This window comes from Ischnura elegans, chromosome X (assembly GCF_921293095.1).
Source record: "Ischnura elegans chromosome X, ioIscEleg1.1, whole genome shotgun sequence".
NCBI classification, from domain to species: domain Eukaryota; kingdom Metazoa; phylum Arthropoda; class Insecta; order Odonata; family Coenagrionidae; genus Ischnura; species Ischnura elegans.
The window spans coordinates 15,292,808-15,313,562 of NC_060259.1; the positions used below are offsets into that span (position 1 = coordinate 15,292,808).

Below are 20,755 nucleotides of genomic sequence, written 5' to 3' on the forward strand. Positions count from 1 at the left end.
AAACATGCTGTAATTTTCACGTTAACCATTAGTCATAGCCATTTTGTTCCAAGCATACCTAACAGTAAATAAGAAAACAGGTATCCAACTATCCTAATAATTTTAAGTGACTGTTGAATTAAGAGAGATCACATCGTTTCCTCTCGCATCGTGGTAAAATTCGTGCAATTGTGCTAGCTTTCTGTAATTAATAAATAATAAATATTTGTTCACTAATGCATGCATGTTTGTTTAAACACATAAATATAATGGCTTAAAAGACACAAGTACCTTTCATTTCCGAAGGACATGAAAAAATGATGCCTATCACTAAAACATCTCTATAGTGAACCTTCATACATCAATTTGCCCAAATTTTGGATCCCTCCATTTCTATGTAAAGAGACTTTACTGTACTAACATTTTTTTAAGCATTGTGGAATTATGAACGGAATTCTGGCGTAAATAACAACAAAGTCAGTAAATACAAGGTAATAAGGCTATAAGTCCTGAAGTCCATTATTTTTAATATTAAAATTTCATTTAAAAACTGCTCACTTACAGAAAAATTTGAAGAATTCATTTCCACGAATAAAAATTATAGTATGCAACAAAATATATCATTGAAAAAACTATTGACAGTATAACCACTTCGCAACGGATTCCTGCAGTGAGGATGATTGTAAATGAGTGGGAGGGTCGGGCTTAACTGCCAAGGAGTGACCCTAAAGTCTCGGTAAGCTGGGTCTCGGGCAGGGCCTGAATGCATCCAACAATGGCTACCTCAGGGATCACTTCCCTTCCCTCGTGTCGGCCGGAACTGACATCCTGTCATTTGCTTGGAAAATCCTTGACAGCTATACCTGACGTCAGGTCTTCTGTGCATGAAAATGCCCATCGGCTCCACCCAACGCCCGGTGCAAAAGGGTTAAGATTCACATGGTTACCAATTTTTTATTTCATACACAGGTAGAACAATTCAGGGAAGATAATGGTTCGCTTACTGGCAAAAAGAAGCTTTAACATACCTGCAAATATATTTTTTCTTCTGATATAGGCAATTTTCCAGAACCGAGTACGTAGCTATCCCAACCAGACTTTCCAAAATTTGAAAATCTATTCAAGTTCCTTCTTACTGTAGTTCTCCCTTCACCTCTTCCTGAAAACAGAGAACAGTCAAAGATTATTCATCATACTTCCATGCATTTCATTATTTTCCAACCAGGCTGAACAACTCAAGCAAATACTTTCCACAAATTTCATTTAATAGGTTTTCCTTTCATAGTTGACATCCAATCCTTGATGTTAACACGAAAAATAAGGTTACACAAAATGACGACAATTCAATGCTAACATATATACAGAAACTAATTCATTTTCAAACTTTATGAACATAAGCTTTCAGCGAGCAGTCTGTCACCTGAAAGGACTAAATAGAATGATTTAGACGGACGTATGACCTTCTTACAATGGATTAAAGAAATACTATATAAAAATTTACTCCAAATAGCACTTCCTGTTTATTATACAGCCTCATTACTTGAGATTATTTTAACCAATTAAATTTTAGCATTCCATTTTTGGGATTCTTGAAAGTTACTACAGTGGATCTAACTAACAACTAACCTGAGAATGCACATTCGCAAAAATCTCCCCTATGGACTCAGATGCCTCTTTCCTGCAAACTTGATCACCTCAACAACTCCCACTGTCTGTTACTGCTTCCGAGAAATCAATAATTCTACCTGCCGCCTTATGACCTTTACTCTCCATTGTTGACTGTGCCTAGCATGAAGCTGTCAGTCTTCAGCTGTTTCATGATGGGTCAAGTAATGTGCAACTAAGGTTCATGCAATCTTAAATTAAGGTCGCATTCTATGAAACAAAATCAAAATTCACTTCAAAGCTAAATGTGATCGAGCTCTTTCCCTAGTAATGCCATGAATATACAGTAGAATATCAATAATCCAGATATCTAAATAGTGTAATGATCTAAAAAATGGGGGGTTTTCCCGAATTTTCAAAATTTATATTTTTAAAAGTTGCATTACCTAAAATATGGCTATCTAAATATTTAATTGCCATCTCCGAGCCTGGCTGTCTTCACAACAATCTTTCAAGAGATAGTCAACTTATTTGCCATTTTCTTCTGCAAAATATTTCCTTTTGTGGCTTGGAATACGTAGATGTGGAGATTTTGCACAACAGATTTCACAGCATCCATGCACTATGTCTACTCCTTGAACTTTCTGTAGTTAATGAGGAGAGGAATGGAAGTGGGTTGAAGTTTACAATGTGCACGTCACATGCCCCAAAATTCTTTTAATCTCTCCGAAGAGATCAGCAGTGACCCCCACCACAAAGCCTGCCACCAGAAGGGCCTCTCGGTGTGACAGTCATGCCGACTAGTCAAAGATTGTGAATTTAATGCCAAGTAGTTTTTCCAAAAAACCCGAGTTCTCCGCACTTCTAAGATTACCTGCCACTGTTATTATTAAATTTAAGAGTTGAAATTCACAATCGGTTATTATTGACAGTAACATATTCAAAGTGGGATTACCTAAAAACTGAGGAATTAATAATTACCGATAAGTTAATGTTATCAGTCATGAAAATGGCATGGAATTTGCAACAAGTGCCAACTGAAAAATATGGAGGGCCTAATATTAATGTTCTGTCCCAATTGCAAAAAAAATTGTGTACTAGGCATTTTCTTTTCATTTAAGGATGGCCTCATAAAGAGAACCTTCACGATTTCTCTCCCCTCACGATTTACAGACAAATGTTATAAAATGTTTTGAATCTGTTTTAATCACATCATTATTAATAAATATTATGAATTTAACCCTTTCCTGCCAGCGCCTACAATACAAAAACGTTTTTGTGCTACGAGTAGCATAAGAATATTTTAAACCTCTCTGTATGGAGCTCTTTTTTGGGGGTGAGTTGCCTGAGTATTTTCACCCCTCAGATTTGGGGGCCCAACTCAAAGGTCCCTTACCCCGGCCACTGGACTACACCCTCCAACCCTATCACAGCACAAATCCACCATCAACTTATTGCGTTACCACTGTTTTTTTCAACCAAACTTTGTATTTGATTTTGAATTATTTACTCTTCTAAAAGAATTACTAACTTTTTTAAGCACTGTGGAATTGCAAACGGGTTCCTAGCATTAATAACAACAAACTTAGTAAATATAAGGTAATAAGACTATAAGTCCGGAAGTCTGTTATTTTTAAAGCTAAAATTCCGTAAAAAAATTTCTTGGACACTGAACAAAACGAAGAATTCATTTCAAAGTATAAAAACATAGTAGTATGCATTAAACATATCACTGAAAAAACTACTAAAAATGTAACTACTATGCAACGGACTCCTGTGGTGAGGATGGTCATAACTGATGGGAGGGTCGGGCTTTATTGCCTAGGAGTGGACCTAAGGACTCGCTAAGCTGGGTCTCAGGCCGGGCCTGAATGCATCGGACAATTGCTACCTCAGCGGTCACTCCCTTCCCTTGCGTCGGCCAGAGCCAACGTCCAGTCGTCTGTGTTGAAAAATCCACGACAGCTATACCCGACGTCAGGTGTTCTGCACATGAAAATGCCCGTCGGCTCCTCCCAACGTCCGGTGCGAAAGGGTTAATTGGGTTTTTCTTGACCCTTAACAATGCATTACATTTTCACTGATGCCGAGGCACGTTCCAAAAAACTATTTTCCATATTGCTGAGTTGCCTACATCCAGGGAACTCATCTATTCTTTGGAAATATTGTGAATCCAGAATGCATATGGTTCCAAGAATTCTGGATTTTCAATCTTCTACTGCACATGATAAGATGAGGAAGCTATTTGGGTGACTGATCTCTGGAGAACCATGTTAACTCATCAACCTGTATACTCTGTATTTATCTGTATTAGAACATTCCAGAGTAAAGTAGCCCTCTAGCGTTACCTAATGGAATTCTCATATTCTAAGAAAATTAATGAAAGCCTGCGGTTTGACAATTTTCAAGCTTAATAAAGGTTGATGGAATGATTTAAAAAGATAATGGCAAGTCATTTTACAAAGTGCCAAAACTTCAAAACTTAAACACAAGAATACATTTTAGTCACAAGAGCCTTAGGCAGAAAAAAACCTAAAACAAGCAATTATTTTATAAAATGGGCAAGAAAAAAATATGAGGAAGGAAATGCAAGATCTTTGTACTCTTAATTGTTTTGTGACGTTCTTCTCATACAAAATATGAATAAGTAGTTCCTAAAAATAATTGGATCAAACACCCAATTAGGTATACAAATTTATGATCACATTAATTCAGCAGAGCTTCAATTATGTTCCTTATGGAGGTAATTGTTCAGATGGATAATTGAAAGAGAGGGATAATCCACTCATAATCGTTTTTTTTTACTCATGGTTCTATGTCATGCTTCATCTGCTTCATCTTAGGGGAGAACTACTAGCTGATTTGCTGTGAAGAAGCATAAGGAGGGAGAGAATAGAGGGGGTAAGAGAGTCAGTTGGTGTGAGTGTTTGGAAGTGATAAAAGGCAGATAATCTAATTAATTGCTAATTACACAAATGATGATTGTGGCTCTACTGCACTTTTCTTTAATTTTCATTTCTCATGTTAGAAAAATACCCTTACATGTTCCTCTATCCATCACAAAATTGAAAAATACACAATTTTCAATCAATAATATTTAATGCATAAAATTTTTCATAGAAAAATGGAATAAGATTTATTACTACAAAACATTTGACTAATGTATCAGTTTGTAGTTTGTACTATAAAAGCAGTTTACCAAGAGATGCAAAAGAAAAATCAAACATTGAAAACAAAGAAGAAGTGCTGAAAAAGTTTTATGACTCCACATAGATTCATGCAACAATTTAATTTCACATGTTGCATAAGTGAAATAGCATGATAGAGATGTGAGTTAAAAATTGGATCAAACAATTGGGCAAAGGATCAAGCTAATACTTTTCCGTGAGCAACAACACATGCAATAAAACCCACCTTTTGCATTTCTCTAAGGACCCTCACAAGAGTACAAAATACATGAAAGTGTGCAATACAGGAAAAGGCAAAAGGGTCAATAATCGACAGGAATTGGAAAAATTGTGCAAAATATAAGGGCACATAAAATCAAGAAAAGGAAAAAGGGATTACACTACAATGAAACCCAAACAAATGATTATTCACAATCAATTTGTTACTTGCGTCATTAGATCAATCACGAAAAAATTTGAAGGCAAATGATTTTTCCTCTGTGGATTTTTTGCAAAATTTCCTTGACAAACTAGTCATTTACTTTATAAGTGCTGTACTGAATTAAAATCATGCAAAACATTGCTTTGTCAATCATTATTCCAATGCACAACCAACCAAGCCAAACTTTTCTATGTACGTGATCATTCCATTATTTTGATTTTTTTTCAGAAAATTAAAACAATTATTGATAAAACTTTATCCCCATCATAACTTCCCTCTAATGCTTCAAGTGGTTTACATTTATTGTTCCTGCGCGTTTTGTGGAAGTTATGTGAAATAATGTATGGCATTTTGTTTCTGCAGACGAAGACGGTGGAACAATTTTGCCTCGGAAGACTTTTTCTTTCATCCAATGTAATATCTGCATTATCTATGTTGATAAATCTGCTACGCATACATAATAATGTACAGCAGACTCCCCATTATCTTATCCGGCTGCAGTTTATCCAGGTTGCTGATTATCCGTGCATGACTTTCACTCTTGCTCAATATTTTCCGCGATCTTTATTAAAAAAATAAGATCGAACGCAAAATCATTGGAAGTACTGCATTAATGCTATGATAAACCGGACTTATTATTTCCGTTATAATCCCCTTCGTAAAATGGAAGCCATCGCGCCCAGGCTGCATTCACGGGAGCACCGGGTTCCTGTTTTCCAAGCCTCGCAGTGCGCTACCGAGCTCCGTGATCACGGATACACGTCTTGCAGCAGTTACAACCTGGACAACTTGTGCGAGATGCGACTACGTGACATGGTGCCTGACAGTCTAGTTTCCGACATTGAGTAGTGGTTTTGAAGCATTCGTGCAAACCACTTATCTGCATCTGTGATCACACAGCCACGGATGAGTGGTTTATGAAACCAGGCCTTACATGGAGCATTAATAATACAAGTACAACCATGTTATCGCCGCTAAAAAGATCGCGAACTGTCGAAGAAAGCTCTCATTGAGTCCGAGAAGCACTCTTAAATAACAGAATACCTGCATAAATAATAATATATTGCTTTTTAGGTAAATAAAGAACATTACAAGACATTTTTAGTGAAAGTTTGGGTTATCCGTGTTTTCCGATTATTTGTGCCGTCTCTCGCCATCATTAGCCATTAGGATAATCGGGAGTGTACTGTACATGTATTTACGAGAGCAATTTGCATGTTATGCCTTAAACAACCACTTTCGCCGGAGCAGTGATTGGTGGTGAGATGGATCACAATGGCCAAAAATAGTCTATTATTTGAAACGTTCCTTTCTTATAACTATTATTTTTTTATATAATTGAGGCAATGTGTAAAGCATGAACAATGTTGCGTTAATCGTCAGTGGCACGCCCACCTTACCCTTGGCTTCATCCCACTTCTTATTTTTACCAGGTAGCTCGCTCTACCTCTGCCCCTTCTGTCATGTGCTACCGGACAACCCGAGGCGTACAGCAATATTCACACGCTTCTAGCTCGGATTCTTTTCTCCATCTTCAATTATTTTCAGTCCATCTTTTAAAGTTCTCACTTGTTTCTTCGGAAGGGCCATGGTCCAAGACGAATAAAATAAAACTAATAAATACGAAACCTGACTTTATTAAACCCATACGGAAAACACTCGCTGGTTTGAAGTCAAACCACCCTGGAAAGTACGGCACTGAGCTTCTCCCTATGGTAGATCAATCTCCTGGGGAAGAATCAAACAATGTGCCTGTCGTTATTAGCCATAAATGACACATTGTAAACACCTAGTCTAATTTTTGTCGAACGATGGATACGGGAAAATTATACGACTGGACCGCGATCATCAAACGATCGATGCGGGAAAACGATACTTCGGTGAACGATAGATGCGGGAAAAATTACAATGCCATTATGGAACTTTATTTGGGACCAGGGACGAAGAACGATGAATGTGGGAACGATAGATCGGGGTTCTACTGTACTGTAATTTCTGGAATAAATATAAGGAGCCATTACATTTCCATTGATTCATCTTTCGTTAAGTTTTTTATGTATATCACACAATTAGAAACCATGTAGTCGAGTTATGCAAGGAGACACATCAGAGTGATTTATTGTGATGTTAACTCTTTCCTGCCGGCACCTACAATTGGAAAACATTTTCCATGCTACCAGTGGCATAAGAATATTTTAAACCTCTCCAAGAGCACCGCATGGGAAAGCATTAGAGAGGACGCATACGCTGCAACTTAAAATTTGGAGCGGAATATTATTTTTGACATAGGAGTCTGTACGTAGGAGCTTTTAATCATTGCCAAGAGATTCCAAGGATCTGTTGTAGGAAATAGCATTTAATTGTGCTCTTCATAGTACATAGCCCTTGAGGGTAACCCGCATCTAAGTTAAGGCATTCTTTTAAACAAATTTAAGGGATTGCAAGGAAGTGCGTCACAGTTTTCGTGATATGATGTGAAACTTTGAATCATACAGAATTTTGGAGACTATGAAGAAGAGATAATGAAGATTCACTATGATTGGTGGCTAAGAAGAGGATTTATGGTACCAGCAGAGCAATTCTGCTTTTACAAATTTTTTACAGTTGATTACTCGGCAGTGTTAATTCCTCACTCGCTAACCTGCGGTTGATTGTTATTTTACCATCTTGGTAATAATTGTGATTCCTACATGGCAATATCTGACGATGTCTTGATCGTACTACATTCCTATGCATGATTGAAACATCGAAATATACATTGCTGGATAGCATGCAGCGACAGGTAACATTGCTCTAGCTTCCTTGGTTGGACTGTAGTCAGAGTTTTCTGGAGAGCCATTGTGATAATATAAATATTTTACTTAATGTACAAAATCTTCAGTTCCTCCGAAAAAAATAACTATAAAAAGGATCTGGTGTAAGAAATAGTATTTTTTAATTTTACTCACATAGTACATATATGTAATAGCCATTGAGGGTAATCCGCACCTAAGTTAAGCCATTAGTTTAAACAAATTTCAGGGATTGCACAGAAGCGCATCACAGTTCTGCTGATATGATGTGAAATTTAGAAATTATTAAGAATTTTGGAGAGAACGAAGAAGAGAGATTGAAGATTCACTATGATTAGTCACTAAGAAGAGGATTTCTAGTATCAGCACAGTAATTCTGCTTTTACAAATTTTTTACAGTTGATTACTCGGCGGTACTGAGTCCTCGTTCGCTAACCTAAGGTTTATTGTTATCTTACCATCTTGGTAATAATTGTGATTTTCCTACATGGCAATATCTGACGATGTCTTGATCGAACTACATTTCGATGCATACATGAAATATTGAAATACGCATCGCCAGATAGCGTGCAATGGCAGGTAATGTGTCTCTAGTTTTCCATAAGTCGGAAGTCAATGTAAGGGTGCCTATCTAACTATGACAATGTTGCGCTTTCAACTGCCATACCTCACACTGGAAAAGATGGAGGGAGTTTCACTACGATGTAAGTTCCCACCCTTAAAGGCCTGGTTACACGGTACATTAGCACGTACAAGTTAATGTACGTGTGCGCGAATGATTTTGGTGGACCGGAACAGAACATGTTCGAATGTTTGAACCAAATTAGAACAGGTTCTATTTTCTGTGCATGCATTTGCACAAGTTTGGTGCATTTTGGCATTCATTCTTGTGTTCATACATTAAGACATTAACCCATACCTGTTAATGCATCGTGCAACCAGGCCTTAAGACGTAGCCTATTATATTGTCATAGCGATGAAGCCAGCCACAGAGGATGGGGGGGAACTAACTCCCTCTCCAACTGTCATCTTCCTCCCATTTCCCTCCCACAGATAACTGGGCATAACAAAAGAAGAAAGTAAAATGGGAGCGTGCGGAGCGTACTCAAGGCCGTAACTCACATACCTGTAAATGCATGGACACAACTGGCTTCAGGTATTGTAGATCTGACACACATCTTGTATTTCACAGATATGTAATACAAAACATAATAGTTAATGCTTGCTCAGCAGTGCATCGCCCTTGAGAAATGTATGCCGTGAAACCGAGCGTACACAGTGGAAGGAACTTTTTTACCTCGCTAAATCCGATTTATTTTACATGTAAAACATAGGCCATTTGGCGGTACAAAGAATCACTCGCAAAAACACGATTCTCGTAAAATGCTATACTCGTAAAACCAAACTTCCACTGTATATACTTAAAAATTGGAGAATTTTCTAGAACTCTATGGACACTTCTATTAATTAATTTCAGTTCAATACTGGCATAGAAGAATTTAGTGTGTCTTACAAACATTCAGACTACTATATAGAGTTCTGTCATACAGATTGAGATCTTTGAAGAACGTCTGACAGGACTCTAGAAAGAACAGGGATGTACTTTGTATATGACTGAAAATCTAATTAGCAATTTCTTGTTGGGGGTGACATTTTTTAAAAATATATAGAAAACTAAGACTGCTAACATTATTTTTGGGCGAAAGTTCATCTTTTTGTGGCACAGGAAATCAAATTTTGTACAAAGAGTCAAAAAGTCATAACCCTAGTGACCTCGCATGTTGTTGAATACAGCCCAAGGGAAATGGAGAATTCGTAGCACTTGGGCATGTTTACGCTGCGACGAGTAAAGGTCAAATTGGAGGGGAAGGGAATAGTAGAAGTGAAGGCAGCTCGGGAAGTGGAAATAGCGATAGCATGAGTCATAGCCGGGCACTCGCCAGCGTAGACAATTTGCCATAATGATAAATGAAAAAACTTTGTGCATGTCCACAGTTTTTATTAGCATACGATGCGTTTCAGCAAATCAGCTTCGCCATCATCAGGTACAAATACGGTGTTTTATTCATATTTTATGATTATTCATGCCGCATCTCCCCATCATTAGCCTACATAATTGCGAGTATGCTGTAACTCCATATTGTAATATACTCGTTAGCATTAATTAAAAATAATATTGTGGACTATAATTAATTCATATGAACTCAACAATTATTGTGTGTTTGACCTTTTGGACCTTCCTGACGTATTTGTACCTGATGATGGCAAAGCTGATTTGCTGAAATGCATCGTATGCTAATAAAAATTATGGACTGTAAGCATCATGGGATGAGGGACTCTGTCCAGTCTTCCTCCTCTTTCCACCCCACGCCACCCACTGCCCAGCGCTGCCAAGTCCGCAGTTCCTTCTTCATTTCTCACCTCCCCACCCTCCCCGTTCCTCACCTCACCTCAAGCGTGGGAGCGACACAGCATCGACAGAATGGACGTACCACGGGGCGATGGAGTGGGAGAAGATAGGGAGCGTCTAGCATGCTAAAAGAGGACGCTATGCAGAGTGTGTGGTTGGCGGCTGGAGTGCACAAACGTGGCAAATAAACCTGCTTTGTGTAATGTAGAGTTTTTTTTAACTGATCCTGCCTTCCCTGATGGTATCGATATACTGAACCCTTACCGGACATACTTTAAGTTTTTTTCATTTATGCAATATGCTCCACAACAACTTGCCGAACACTGTTAAATACATCTACAATTTTAAATACATCTAGAATTTACAAGTCCTGGTTTCTTATGACTGCTGCTGAGTGATGGTATGATTACACACCCATTACCTTCACGGGAGCTACCAGCTCCTTTTTTCAACCATTGAGGTGCAAGATCGCACTCAGTGATCACAGATCCACAGATCAGCAGTTGCATACCGGACAACTTTGCGAGACGCAACTACCTGGCTTGGTGCCTGACGACTAGTTTCCCATGTCATGGAGTTGTTTCAAAGCATTTGTCCAAACCACTTTCTGAATATGCGATCTAGCAGCCACAGATGCTTTGTCTTTGAAAACTAGGTATTACATGGAGCAGTAGAAGTATAAGTACAACCATGTTATCGCCACTAAAAAGATCACAGTTGGGAAATGGAAGCTCGTTATGATTCCAGAAAGCAATCTAAAATAACAGATAATGTTTATAAATAATAATAGATTGCTTGATTTGCATAAATTTTGACACACAAAATTAGGTACAAGAAATTGAAGTAATTGTTTGGATTATTCGTGTGTTCCGATTATTCATGCCGCACCTCCCCATCATTAGTCATTGGGATAATTGGGAGTACGCTGCAACTCCATATTGTAACATACTTGTTAGCATTAATTAAAAATTTAATAGTGGACCATAATTGATTCAAATGAACTCAACAATTATTGCGTGTTTGACCTTTTGGACATTCCTGCTTATAAACATGGCACTGCAACAAACAAAGGATATAAATGACCCAATCAAATCAGTTGAAAATTTCTGCTTATCTAATGCAAAGTATGATAATCAATCACACATTCCAAAGAGCAGCATGCAGCCAATAATTGTACAAATGAATGAAAGACAATGCTAAACATTAGGCTCAGGAAATTGAACTCACGATCACTTAACACTGAGTCTTTCTTCCTGTCACCTCCTTTAGATGCAGTCAGTCATATGGGAAAAAAGCCAACCATGTAAGATGGGGTAAATATATCTCTAACCTAAAGAATTTCATGAAGATCAGACACAATATTTAATGAATATGAACGTTTTACATTCACTATGAAAGGATGGATTATATTATCACCGAATGCTTTAATGTACTATGGTTTCCATAAGTATGTAGACACCCTCGAGCCCCACTTAACTGATGGGGTAGGGTCGGTAAAAACTTGGAAGGCACATAAGGTAGCTTGCATCTCTTACCAGTACGCCAGCAGTATCCGACGACGACAGACATAGGGGTGACCGGGCTAGCAAGACAGGAGGCAAAGTACAGGCTCAAATGCCCTAGCGGATAGAATGCACTGAGGAAACTCACGTCCAAGCACAGGTTGGGCCGTTGGAGTGTTTCCTTGCGAGCTCCGTAGCAAGGATTTCCTCTCTTCAGATTCATATTTGGACTCACCGTGAACACGGAGTGTGTATGTGGCTCTGTAGCTGAGTAGGATTACTTCATGCGCACTTGTTGCACTGAAGTTATGGGGGAGATTCGAATCTGAGCTTATTGTAATCTATTTTCATTTTGTTAAAGTAAAGTAGAAATAAATGTATTAATGCAGATTGAGTCATAAATTTAAAAAAATAGTCGCTAAAAAAATTCGGAGTTAATTTTTTTCTTGAGTCATCGTATCTATTATGCTGATTTTATCAATTAATCTTTAACAAAATAAAAATAGATTACAATTAGCTCAGATTTGAACCTCCCCCATAACTTCAGCGCAACAAGTGCACATGAAGTAATCCTACTCCGCTACAGAGCCACATACATACTCCGTGTTCACGGTGAGTCCAAATATGAATCTGAAGAGAGGAAATCCTTGCTACGGAGCTCGCAAGGAAACACTCCAACGGCCCAACCTGTGCTTGGACGTGAGTTTCCTCAGTGCATTCTATCCGCTAGGGCAATTGAGCCTGTACTTTGACTCCTGTCTCGCTAGCCCGGTCACCCCTACGTCTGTAGTCGTCGGATACTGCTGGCGTACTGGTGAGAGATGCAAGCTGCCTTATGTGCCAACCTTCCAAGTTTTTACCGACCCTACCACATCAGTCAAGTGGGGCTCGAGGGTTCCTACATACTTATAGAAACGATAGTACACAAAATTATAAGCAACTGTACCTCAAAAACACTGAAATGCAAGGACAATATAATTTTCACAAAATCTGACCTTGTATTTTAAATGAGGAAGAAAAATAAGAATTATTTCAGTAACAAAAAGTTCTCCAAGGCCAGCACGGTTAAATTTTCAATAAATCTACCTTTGCCATGACAGTCATCATGCCATGTGATTGTCAAAAGTAATTTCACTGGAAACGCCATACCCTATTTTGCAATGACTGGATTGAATTTTTTGATTCCATAGTCAATTTTCATGGCAAAAGGAAACACTTTTTGGAAGTGTGAACAAAATGTTGACAACTTGGTGAGTTTCAAAAATTTTACATGAACTTTTGTCAACTGAGTATTTTATGTTTTAGGCATAGTGCAAACGTGAAACACAATTTATTTTAACGTTTCTCCTATTCAATTGTAAGATCAGCCAATATTACTTCTCCTTGGCCACAGATCTTCTCAGGGCTAGTAATCTTCCTCATGTTGTGCACCAACATATCTGATTGAAGGAGTAGACTACGAATATTCTGGTGCTTTTTCTCCTGGTAGTATCTCACTGGAAGCCATACGTTACTGATCCTTGTGCCACTTACCTATGTTAAAATTGATTCCATGATTATTTACGTTTATTACTTCCCTGTCTACAAATTCTGCTTAAGTAATATTTCTTCCTAGTGAGGATATTGAGGCTCTCAATGCCTAAGTCATGTGCTTGGGCAGCATGTTCTGCAACGGCTGATTTTTCTGTATAACCCTCTGTGTTCTTGGACCCTTGGAACAATTGTTCTCCTAGTTTTTCACACTTACACTTTCTCGCATGTTTTGGATTTAATCTGCTGTACTCCTTCAGTCTTCTGAGACACAGAAATATAAAAGCAATTTTAACAGAGATAACAGACAATGTGACACATGGATTTCAGTAAAAACCAGAAGGAAAAAACTGTTAGGAATATTTAAAATCTACTCCCACAACCACAGATACAGTAAACTCTCGATTATATGAAGTCAGCGGGACCGGAAAATAGCCACTTCGTAATATCGAGTTTCGTAATTTCAAACTTTTTCATAAGTCGCGAAAAAATGTTTGCTTTTGTTCCCACAGCCCTTTTTCGGTCTTTATTGGCCTTGTTTATTTATGGTGGCTATTTAAGATGGATCTAAAAAACTGCTCTTTATTATTGATTTTATGATGTGAAAATCGTAAAAAAATCATACAACCCTAAACTTCCCATTCTTTCACATTGAAAATCAATGATCTTAGTGCTAAAGAAATTCCCGTCCATTTTAGAAAACATAATCAAATAACATCTTGAAAATTGCTGTAGAAGAATTTAATCTGAGAATTTTGTGGTCAGTAGGGAATAGCAACTTCAACTACACATAAGATAGATATTTGTTTTTAACGCCTACGAAATTTTAGCGACAGCCCGCCTAACCACCATTTGTCCACCACCTAACCACCTCTATCGCTCTGTGGCAAGAAAAAAGAAAAAACAAGGGTCATAGTCCATTTCCAAAATAACCTTCGTAGGTTAATATTTGTAGTTCCTTTCGTATTATCAGGTGAATGTATGATTTTTTTAAATTAGTTATTTTCATTATGATTCAATTACGATCATAAATTACATGGGATATGATTTTCTACCGGCGTATAATTGGAGTAAATTCTTTTCGGCCTCTCCGACCAGCTTCCGTGCTCCATCATCTTTGTGGACGTTAAAATAGAACTTTTTATTGGTTATCAAGGCTATTGATGCCAGGAGTGAGGTGCCATGTTTATATAATAAGTCTCTCCTCTGTTATGCCGACAGGAGCAAAGATTCTACTGGAGAAAAGCTGGAGAAGCATCTTCCATTATCAGGGAAATTAAGAGAGAAACGTCCATTTTATCCACATTCATTTTTTTCCAACAACACACATTTTATCATTTTTCAAGATATTTGGGTGAAGTATTAGTTCACTTGTGTGAATTCCCAAAAATGATACCAGAAGACGTGTACCTTAGCAACATTTAGTTTTCGTGTTCCTTTCTCCATTGTATTGTAAACTATGCAAATTATCATTAATATAGAGAAATGATTTTTTTATGTTAGCACAAAAAATTAGTCGCTCCATTTTCGTAAAATAAATAGCAGTGTGGAAAGGGCAAAGCAAATAACTAATTTCTATTGAAAGTCTGCAAAGAAGAGAGACGATTTTACAATCGCAGCACCTCACACCCGGTAGGTATCAACGACATTGATGAGGAATGTCTTTGATTGAATCGCCGGCTGAGAGGTAGATGGAGCACCTTAGCCGCACAGACACCTGAGAAGAATTTAATTCGAGCTTTATTTAGTTTTTTCTTTCTCCTTTCCACCCTAATATTTATTTCCATTTATGGCACACCTATTTCAAGAGCTAAAACTAAAAAATCTTTTTTCTATCAGTGTCACAAAGCATCACTTTAAATAAGGTGAATGAAACCCAAAAACTAAAGAAGGGCAACGTATTGAGGTACAATTTTCAAGAGTTCAAAATAGAAACCAACATTGCAAAATTTTAAATCCACACAATATTTAGAAAATAACCAGCCCAAAACACGATGTATTTCATGCATCATTTAAGTTTGTTGATCATGTTTATAGTGGGTAAGCAAAACCAAAAAATAGGCTCAAAATTTAAGACTAATGTCAGGTTTCGCTCAATATTTTCAAATGTTTAGCAGATTTGCTAATTTATTTAATCCCATGAACATAAAGTAATGGATTTAAAAAAGTTGGTGTTTCGTATAGTTTTCCCCAATACGCGTTCCGTGTTTCCTCACTTGGCTAAAATGATTAGATTCGATTACGGAATTGGGGAGGCAGGTAGCCCAGCGTATCTTTGCATGAACGGAGTGGGAGGGCATTCTAATCCTCCAAGTCTCACGGGAGCAAGGACAGACTAAAAATGTGTCAAGAAGTGACAAAACACGTCTCATGGCCAATGAAATGAATGTGGATAGCAAAGTTTTCCTCTTCATTTCCCCGATAATGAAAATACTTCTCCAGCCTCTCTCCAGTTGGAAACATATCCCTGTTGCTGGGAGAGATTAACCATGTCCTCCACAGCCACAAAACGTTCAAAGGGGGTGGGGTAAACAAAAGAGTGTGATGGGTGCTGCCTGGTTGAGGAAGTGGGGGCAGGAGGGAGAGAGGTGCAGCCGGTTGGAGGAAGAGAGGTGGGTAGAGTGCCTTCCTCCTTGCCTGAGACTACGTTTGGGGGCCATGTTTTTTACGACGCACTCAAGGTCATCACTGTGAAATGCTAGGGAAGGGGAGAGATGCTAGTGGAGGGGGGTTTGGGACACGTAAGTTGGGTGTCAGGTAGATCAATAAAAGGCTGTAGGAGAGAATAAACAAAGGTTTTGGAAAGAAAGATCTCTCGGAATGGGGGAACGGGTAGGAGTGCATCAAGAAAGTTCATGGTTAGAATTGGAAGTGCCTCTTAGTTACGAGTAGCCTGCAAAATAAATTCGTGGTAAATAGAGCCCAATATTCAAGATACTCTTCCTCACTTTCATCTCCGTCTTCACTGCTGTCATGTATGTCCGCTGCTTCTACTCCGCTGTTTGCTGCTTAGACACTCGCTAGGCACCAACTGAAGCTCTTCGCACATTCTCTTATGAATTTAGTTCAAGCCTATACCTTACGATTCAGCGCTTCCAGGACGAAAGACAGCCAGACACTGCCTCCCTTGTGGATGGATAGGAAGGTAATTACGCAAAAACTTAATGCACAGAATCATCAAATCCCCGTTCAAATTGGCAATAGAAGAGCCATTTCACCCTCAATATGGGCTAGTGTGTAAAGTATTATATCATCTGTAATATCCTTACTACATCTCCCCACCTAGTCGTTGACAACCACAGTATTTTCCCCAACCTTTCCCCCTCAGAAATGTAACGTTGTCCCTTTAATGAAACTTTAAAATGAAAAATATTTCCTCCATCATTGAGTGTCTTCATTCTCTTCCTTCCTAATATATCCAACAGTTGATTAAAAATTTATTGTCGCGAGGTCGCATATTTACCATCAAGAACGTTGAAATTTGAGCAATTTTGTGGACTTACAGCATTTTCTTGGATATGAATGATTCAATTATGTAGGGTTTAAGTCTGAGTGTAAGAAATACCCCACGCGACCTTCCTCACATGTTAAACTACGAAGTATTGTCGACGCAATGTTTAGTATGCACGTAAATGGGGAAATTTTGCCAGCCACAATATTTTTACTGAACTCCTACTTATTATCGATTCCTACCGTAAGATTTTTGGCGAACCCTTTCCCTCCAAAGTTGCACTATCATTTAAGATTTCACACATTGATGCACCAATAAGAATGAGGGCTCAGGGGAGCCCTTTGAGGGTACAATACACAGGGGCCAGGACCCAGCAATCTGCATTGATTTTTTTTGCTGCTTTCGCCGGAATAACTAGTTTTGTTGACAAATTTTTCACCATGGTTCGTATAAACGGATACCATTTGCTCCTATGGACCGAGCACTAAGTTCATAATTTCAAAACATTTTGTATTATCAAAACTTTGTATTATCGAAAAGTGCCATGTATTTACCATATGCTTTTCGCTGTGACCACAATTTCACTTCGTATTATCGAAAACTTCATATATATCCTGCTTCGTATAATTGAGAGTTTACTGCATATTGATGTGCAAAGTAGGCAAAATTATTAGCCCCGAAAAGGTCTCCTGCAGAGGAGAAGAAAAGGCTGTTCTCACATTTGACATTTGAGCCAGGGTGTCCAGCCAATTAAAGCAGACAAATTCACATTCAGCATCCATCATTCCCCGTTTTCCAGGGAAATCTTACAAAATTCCAAGTTAACCTTACATGATTACTGCGATGGACAAGAATGCATAACACCCAAAATTACTTCAATACTTTTAAATAATATTATGCTATACTTCTGTATTTACAAGGACACAAATAGGTTAGTTAACACAAATTGTAAGTACAATTTTAATTTATTCAAGCTTCAACCTCCTAATTCTTACATTCCATGTCATGATGTAGCTATGAAAATTCTACCTAGTAACTGCATTTAAAATTACGACTAACACATTTTAGGCCAGAAATGGGTATTGAACTGGGAAAATTTTATGGGAAATAAAATATTTTGAAAATCCATGTCATAGTGAAAATTCATGATGAATTCATGCATAATTGCTGGGACCTATTAATGCACACACAATTCCTGATTTTTCCAGTCGCTGGACACCCTGAGAGGAACTCAAAAATGATTCTGCTTTACATTCTTTAGTAACTGTCACTTAAATGGATATGTAATATTCATAACAGTATTTACAACAATACTTATATCTTGAAATAAGTTGTCCTAAATTCTGCACCTTCACCCGCTCACAAAATTTCTGTGTACTTAATTAAATTGTAAATCTCCTGAACACAATGACTGCCTGCCATAGATTATCACCATCACAACATCTATAGTGACCAACAAATACTCTGCAGATGGATAAAAGTTTTCCAAACTCTAAATGGAAAATGATTTAAGAAAGCATAAAACGTTTTTTTCATGTGGGCATGAAAAACATTTTATCACACCAAACTTCAAGATACCTAAAGAGGCATCATCTGCCATGCTCCCTTGACCATGAAGGTGGCCCGCTCCGCCTCCGGCAGCACTGTTTGGCTGCGTCCGTGTGGTGCCACCACCTTCCGAATCATCATCCCACTCGTCATCCCAGAAGTCCTGAGCATCAGTGGCCTTGATCAGGAGGAGTAAAAGAGAAGAAATTGACAGCAAAAAGCCACTGCAGAACAAGTCAATCCAACAAAATAATGAATCATGAGTATGGAATAAAATATACACATAGGGCCTCAAATCCACCCAGCCACTGACTCTTACTGGCAGCGAGAATTCAATATTTTTGGCTTGTTTGGTTGAAATGTGCAGCTAAAGGCCTAGTTACACATCACGTTAACACGTATGGGTTAATGTCTAAATGTATGAACACGAGAATGAATACCAAAATGCACCGTGTAACCACCCAGCTTGTGTGAATGCATGCACAGAAAACAGAACCTGTTCTAATTTGGTTCATGCATTCGTACATGATCTGTTCGCCAAAGTAATTCACACAAACGTACATTAACTTGTACGTGTTAATGTACTGTGTAACCAGGCCTTAACACGTTGAGTACCGGGATATTTAAATTCCTAGGAATTCAGGGTGGAGGTGTTGAGATTGGAAATATGTGCCTATTAGGGCGTAATGCCTTTGGTTTAAACATGGTTAAAAAGCTAATGTTTGCTATGTAACTTTACCCAATCAAACGTTATGATGCATCAATTCTTTATGAATAACGAACAAGAACTGAAAACGTACTAATGAATACGTATTGTACGCTTTAAAATAGTTTAGGTTGATGCGCCTGAATGACAAGAATCTTCGTCATTCGTCCGGAACGTTCGGGAAAAAAATGACGAGAATTCTCGCCATCCGTACGCAACGTGTTAAGACTCAAATAAACAATTAAAAACCCCTACACAATGAGCCCCCATGCCAAAAATTTTTAAGGAAACTTTATTTTGAAGTCATATCCCCTGTCCTGGACCCTCTAAATGGGCAATACAAATAAAAAAACCTCCGTAAACGAACTTCCTAATTATGAAAACTCCATACAAAGAAGTCTGCACTAGTGCCAAAAAAAGGAAAAGTACACCTTTAGGACAAATTTTTGTGAAAAGCATTGCATTTTAGTAATAAAAGTAATTTTTCTAGATGATATTGACATAATAAGCACCGAATACAACAGAGGATAATACTTCATAACCACTCCGAATGGACATGGGAAAACGTTACATCGCTCATGCGAAACGCTCATAAAAACTGACTAAAATTGTATCTCGAGGGATAACAGATCAAACAAAACAAAATGCAACTAATATAACACACATGGGTAATATATGCGACAAAGAAACAGAAAGGCATATGCATCTCAAGGACACTAAGGCCAACAAAACTCATAGGTATCAATTTATTGATTTAAAATTCTTGATAATGACTGTGAAACATGAAAAATGAATACAGAATTCTTTTAAGTAAATAAACTAAAAGCGCACCATCAGGCCAACATCATTCAAAGCATTGCTTTGTCAACATTATCCCAATGAACAACTGACGAAGACATTCTTCTATTCGCGATTCCAGCCCGGAAGACGCCAACTACCGGCGAAAAATGTAAGCAGCGCGGTGGTGATAGCGGTCATAGAGTGGACTCTTTACGTGTAATTCATATGCCGAATATAGGCTGCGTAGTGCCTTATAGTAATCCCTGATGCCTGTTGGATTCTTTCCTGACAATCATCCCTCTTTAATAGATCTTTCGCTTATCTTGCATTTCTGTGATACCTCCAAAACTGTATATTCTATGTAACTCTTAACTACAACGTAGGTAACTGAATTTTCTGTTCTCACAGCTCAGCCTCTCACGTCTTCGAAATTCGCTTGCAGTCATTTCCATTATTTCTTCTCGGAAATTAACTGCAATAACCTCTTAATAAGTCTCAAGTATTTATAGTTCAATTCCTTTCATTCCACCTTCTTTATTTTACTGTCGCCGTACATTTCATATGTATCCTATATTTCATTCAAGAGGAAAATGATCGGCAAGGTGATTGCCTCTCGGCGTCATGGACGCGTTTTTTGGTGGAAATTCTTCTTCAAGAAATATTATTTAGGGAGAATGTGTCCTCAAAGCTAGGCGTAGGTATAGTTCCTGTTGGCGCTAAGGTGAAGAGAGAGGATCGCGATCCAAAACACGTTCATTGTATTTTGATATCCTAATTGGAGACATGGTGCAGTGAGCCGTCGCAAACTCAGTGTTAACTTCACCGCATAAAATCAAATATTCC

General features: G+C 38.1%; 1 protein-coding gene across 1 annotated transcript in view; it reads right to left on the reverse strand.

Annotated features, from left to right (window-relative positions):
- Window positions 1-20,755, reverse strand: part of LOC124170965 (sorting nexin lst-4) — an 89,216-nt gene that overhangs the window by 34,841 nt on the left and 33,620 nt on the right. Inside the window, exons 4-5 of the mRNA XM_046550052.1 lie at window positions 18,457-18,604; window positions 1,008-1,138 (exon numbers count right to left, since the gene is read on the reverse strand). Coding sequence (XP_046406008.1) covers window positions 1,008-1,138; window positions 18,457-18,604 — 279 coding nt within the window. The remainder of the gene's footprint in view (window positions 1-1,007; window positions 1,139-18,456; window positions 18,605-20,755) is intronic.